Source organism: Cyprinodon variegatus, unplaced genomic scaffold (genome assembly GCF_000732505.1).
Source record: "Cyprinodon variegatus isolate N-32 unplaced genomic scaffold, C_variegatus-1.0 Scaffold92, whole genome shotgun sequence".
NCBI classification, from domain to species: domain Eukaryota; kingdom Metazoa; phylum Chordata; class Actinopteri; order Cyprinodontiformes; family Cyprinodontidae; genus Cyprinodon; species Cyprinodon variegatus.
Genome location: NW_015150545.1, coordinates 850,839 through 856,854, shown reverse-complemented (window position 1 = coordinate 856,854; position 6,016 = coordinate 850,839). Strand labels below are relative to the sequence as shown.

The 6,016-nt window shown below is 38.0% G+C and overlaps 1 protein-coding gene across 1 annotated transcript in view; it reads right to left on the bottom strand.

The window, feature by feature from the left end:
• The window catches only part of wrap53 (WD repeat containing, antisense to TP53), a 33,024-nt gene that overhangs the window by 16,380 nt on the left and 10,628 nt on the right, over positions 1-6,016 (bottom strand). The window contains exon 7 of the mRNA XM_015373787.1: positions 3,319-3,605. Within this exon, the coding sequence (XP_015229273.1) occupies positions 3,319-3,605 (287 nt within the window). The remainder of the gene's footprint in view (positions 1-3,318; positions 3,606-6,016) is intronic.

The following is a 6,016-nucleotide window of genomic DNA, read 5'->3' as shown; positions in this document are numbered from 1 at the left end:
TTTTTTTTTAGCAGAGCCTGTTCCAAGCATCAAAATTTATTTCTTTATTGGAAATCATTTATTTTTTCTAGGATATTTCAATTTTTTTATTGCAATTTGGATCCAAATGAATAAAAAAATATTAAATACTAATAATAAGCCTTTTTATTGTGATCTAAATTACATTAGACAGGCGTGTAGATTGATATTGTGCTTAATAACCAGATGTATTTAAATAAATGCAATCCTTTTATTTAGCTTTAAAGGTTCGCTTTAAAGAGAAAAGCATTTTAAGAGTTAATTTAACGTAAAACAATCAGCTTTTATAATTCCAGCAAAGTTGTATCCTCAGATCAAGTGAAGCCAGTTACTGATCCCAACAATCATTCCTTAGGTTTTTGTTCCCATAATTCCTCAGTTTTCCTATTAGGAAACATCTCATGTTTTAATTCCACTGCCAAACATTTCTGTGACATTATTAATTATGATCAACCATCATATTATGAATCTTCCCCATGTCCCCACCAACCGCCGTGACCTTTAGCATCTCAGCCACTATAAATATACATCAAGTGTGGAAAATCAAGGGCAGTGAAATTCTAACCAGGAGGTCAAACATACTACTGCATGCAGATTTTGAAAACTCAGCAACTGAAACATAATATCTTACCAAATAGTGGTATCTATCTATATAGTCCATACAGCAGTAGTGAACACGCTGACAGTGGGATGACAGTGATTTAATATATTATACAACTCCACAGATAACCCAAACATTTTATAGCCATGTAGACTGCAGGCCTGTTAGATTATTGGTAGTTTATTATTAGAAAAACCTTCATGAAAATACTCAATGATAGTGTATGAATTATTTGGAAGTGCGAATGCAGAATGTGCTCCAACAGAATCCAAAGTGAAGCTGCTGTGGGCTCCTCCTATCTTAGAAAAGGTCTGATTGGAAACAATCAAACCCCCAAGAGAGTGAAACAACAAAGGGGGGAAATAAGCAGGACTGAAGCTGCAAAAAATATCAGTATCGATATCAATTTTTATGGTTTTATGGATTAAAACTCTGCTTGCAAACAATATTGTGGACTTTATTCCAGTGCATTGTGAATATCTAACCCATGTTTCAACAGCTCAAAGAGAGCTTGAGAAATTACATTGATGTAAAAGAGAAGGATCAGTAAATGTTCCTTTACTAGTGATAGAGAAAAAAATGTATAACATGTGGAACATCTGAAATCATGCTATCAAGCGCTAGATAGAGGAAAAATTCCCCCCAAAAAAGTGACTAATGTAAATAAACTCACTGTCTATAGTGGTAATGAAAATCACACTTCCCTCAAATGAAAAAAAGCTGCTGCTATTGAAATGTAATAAGCTTTCTAGATCATCTAGATCTTTTAGCTGGAAAACAAAAAACTGTGGAACATCCTGGATAATCAAACATGTACCAGGACAGGTCTCTAGCTAATGCTGCTCACGCTGTGAGTGTACGAGATGCTCAGTGTAGTGAAAACCGGACAGACGGAAATGCTCCCTGGAAAATGTCTTCTGCCTTTTAGGGGGTTTCTGTTTAAAGCAAAGATCCCGTATTGCTTCAGAACTTGTTTTTGGCTGCAGCTACTCTGCTTCTTATTCGGGCTAAAAACTAATACAACACACGGTTTACTCTGACTATCTAAGAAGACGAGCTGTTCCACAGTTTGATAATGCAAATGCTTCTAGATCAAACCATTTACTAGTGGTAGAATCAACCAATCCAGACAAAAGTCTAGCTGATCTGATGAAAACTGACTTTTTTATTCTAATCTGACTGAGTTTACGCTGTTTTATAATTGACAATGTGGGGGAAAAAGCAATAATTTATATTGTTTTCGACACAGGAAACTAAATATAAATGTATAGGGGGGTGGTGGCCTAGTGGTTAGGGCATAGAGCTTGGAATCCTGAGGTTCTGAATTCAAGCCTCACCCCTACTTAACCTCCGATTGCTTCCCAGGTCGCAGCTCACTGCTCCCCAAGGGGATGGGTAAAATGCAGAGGTAAATTTCTCTAATGTGAGATCAATAAAGTTCAATTATTAATTATAGCACACTTTAGCTTATAGCCATATATCGCTGTCCTTTCACTCCTATACCACTTCATGAAGCTCATTATATAAAATCTAAAATTAAGAGTCAGTGGATAGCAGAACTAAACTGAATAACCTAAAGTATCAAAATAAAGAAACAAGCAAAGGTCTTAATTAGTCTGAATGTGACCCATAACCTCATATCCAGCATATAAATGGAATAATAACAGTAATTGGGGGGGTCAACACTGAAAATATCCTCCATGCATTACTCTGGAGTGTTTTGTTCATTGTTTTTTTTTTGTTTTTTTTAATGAGGCTATAAATCAAACAATGATGTCACTTCTAAACCCTTTGGCTGCAGCTCCACTGAGCTAAAAGAGAACAGTTTATTAGGAACAGATTATTTAAAATAAAACACTGAATACTCAACTGCAGCTGAGGACTGCATGAAAGACACCCAACAAATCTCAGATGAAAAGACAAAAACATATCCCTACATAGTGAGGAAAAAGCCTAAATAGTAAAACCATTAAACAGATGCAAACCAAACAACCTGTCAGTGTGCTTTGAAGTCTTTTTTCTTTCTAAAGGCTGAACTTTGTTTTATTCATGCCGTCGTTTCCAACATCAGCTGCTGCACACCTGCCTGAGCGTATCAATGCATGAAAACAAATACTCAGCAGCCGTGCAAAGCCTCATTATAGAGACAAGTCGTACAGTTTCAACTCAGGGTCGTAGTCGGTCTGAGCCGCTCCTTTTTAAGTCTAATTACGGAGCCCTGAACAAATGCCCAAACATCATGGCAGTGGCTCTGTCAGACAAAAGGAAATTAGCCCCAGCCTCTGCTGCGTTGCTCCGTTACGGCCCCTGTGAGCTGTCGCTTTATTCTAGAGCTGGGAAATGCCCAATTATAATGCTAGACCGCTGCTAGCTTGGAGCGATGCCCGGAAGCGAGCGCTGCTTTATGGAGCCATAACGACGACCCTTATTCCCTCCTGGCAGGAGCGGAGGCATCAGAAACCTGCACTGATTGGTTCAAGGAGTGTTTGGATTTATTTTTCTATGATGATATTTCATCAGACGCTTAGGTGCTCCTTCCTGGCAAAAACACACAAAGCTCTCCGTCAGTGCGAGACGTTTGTTGATCATCCTCCGTCATATTCAACTTTCATCTCCTCGCCCCAGCCCTCCTCCTCCGCTCAGCTAGAGCTGCCATCATGGAGCGATGTCAGCGCTGCAGCAGGAGGGAGGTTTGTTACCGAGAGACGGCGTGAGCCGAGGGACAGAGAGGAGGGAGACCTGCCAGCTCGACCCCAGCTTGTTAGCTGGGCCCCCAAAGGTCTCACCACTGTTTGTGAAGAGGAAGGCAGGGTGTCGCTGATTCCTGCACCTACACGCAGCGATACAGACGTTATCAGAAGAGGAAGATGAAAGCAGGATCCTCATCTCGCCATACGCTGTTCTGCGGGCTGTGGAGTGCTTTTCATGAGCCGAGTCGCACTGAATCACGTTGTTGGCCTCAAAGCAGACAGGAAGAAGGCCAACACTGCTCATAATGAGCGACATCACAACGCTTTCACAGCTTTTATTCCTCCCCCCCACCCCGACATCACAACCGGCTCCCATAACGAGTGCAAACATCCTGGTGATCAAAGAAGAGCTTTCAACGTACAAACTATCGTTTAGTTTCGCTGCAACTCACTGGGAAAAAACCAACAAAACACTAAAGTTAATCTCAAACTACAGGGAAGTTTCTGTTTTTGCTTTTTTTTCCCTTATTAGGCCACATTGAAGCGTTTAGGCATAGGAAAGCGTTTGTTCAAGGTCAAGTCACAGCATTTAAAAAAAAAAAAAACTCCAATACCTTTGTTTCTTTTTTTTTTAGGTTTTCAGCGGTGGACTCTGCTGTGTGGATCAGATTAATCTCATTCTGCATAATCCCAGTTCATTTAAACCCTTACTCTTCCATTGTTTTGTTTTTCAGAAGTAGTACTCATGGTAAATCAAAGCAAAGGATCCAGGTGAAACTATCAATTATTTAAGTAATCGATTGATCAATTAATTAATTTAAAAGGAGATACTTTTAGGGCCCCAAGTGGCTCTCTGGACCTTCTATAATTCTCTTAATAGTGGCTAAAAATGAAATAAAGAACTGATTAGTGTACTAACAGTACCAGTCTAGGCAGCTTTTGTGTTTTTTATAAATAATATTAGAATTTTCACAACATAATGACATTAAAAGCAGCAGAAATATTTGATTAGCGTTTATTTAATTAGTTTAATTAGCTTGGCAATTATGTGCTTTATTATAACTCTTATTTTAAATGCTAAAAATACTTATATACTGATTGTTTAAGAAGGCAACATATTTCCTACGGCACATACCGGTACTTAATAATTTTATTTACTTTTAATTAAAAAGTCACATAATATTTTGAGGCTGTAAATGACTTTTATTATCAAGACTAAGGGCAAAAAAAGCTCTTTCCTTATGAAGATTTACAGACCATAGACGCTGATACGTAGCTGCCCCGTTGGAGGCTAGCCCAATGTGCCTATAGGGCAGCCATCTTGGGTCAGACCATCTTTCCAAATGAATAGGGGGCACCTCGGATCTCATTTTAATCATGTAAGACAAATCAAAGATAATTTCACAATAAGCATTTACATGTCCCAACCCCTCGAAAAACCAAAAAAAAAATTATAATGACCTTTTAGTCAGATTACACATATTTATTTAGAATCAAAAAGATTTAAAATTAACTCAAACTGGATGAGATAAATACATGCAGTTATAAATTTCGAAACTAAATAATAAAATATTATTGACATATATACACACAAATACACAAAGCAGGAAGCTTTCCTGTTGGATTCGAGTTAATTTATGTTCAAAGGGATTGTAAAAACTAGCATATGCACAAAAACCCAGATATTGAAAGACAAATATGGATAGATGTATAAAATCCTACTTATGAAAGGTAGTTCCATTGGATCTGGTTTGTAGTATCCTTTTATTAGTGCACCCATAGGTGGAATAAGTGTATTCACCCCCCTAAATTAAATGAGTCAAAGATAATATTACAATAAGCCCCACATTAGAAAACTAAAAATATATTTTATCTACAACAACTCTTAGAGAAGTCAGTTCTTGTGTTTAACGGCAGCTCAGACTGCTGTAAAGGGCGCTGTGGGTCACATCACACATTCAACAGATCTGACCTTCTTGAGTTACATGGGTGAGTTTCTGAGTAGGGCAGCCCCCCCGCCCCCCGCCTCACACAGCACTTCGTTGATATGTACCAAGTGCTGTGCTGTATATTAACCTAAAATTAAATCAGTTCATTCGGCTTATATTAAGCCGATTCTTCAAATGTTTGTTTTTCTTACCTCCCAGCTGAGTGCAGAGTGTCCTCTATGGCAAAATAAATAGGCAGATAGAATGATCTAAGGTTGTTTTTGCTCATTTTAAACTCTCCTACTGACAGGTTATCAGATACGGGTGAAACACCCTTTGTCCCCTTCAGGTTCTCTGATCAAAATGGCTGAGTTGAGTGATTCTAATGGATGAAAATGCTTTTATTTTTGACGTTATTATGCTTTTATAGAATATCTTTTTTGTGAATACTACATAATTGATTTTTGCTAATAAAAAGCCAAATTTGTTCAACACTGTCCCTTTAAGTTTGCTGAGCATAACTGTTATCGATCGTCTTTATTAACGGTTAGGTGGATCAATTGATCTCGACTCAACTGAAATGATTTCAAAACCGACAAAGAGAAATATGGGATTTTAATTACTGCTGCTGACATGATTTGAAAGGTTTAGTCCATTCCTGACAGAGCCAGAATGTAGCCCAACCTGACCGATCAGTTTGGTTGCTTTGGATGCTCTTCTTTGTATGTTATCAACTGATTCTTAATTTTTTTCCTCACTTCTCTTTGTAAATTATTAAA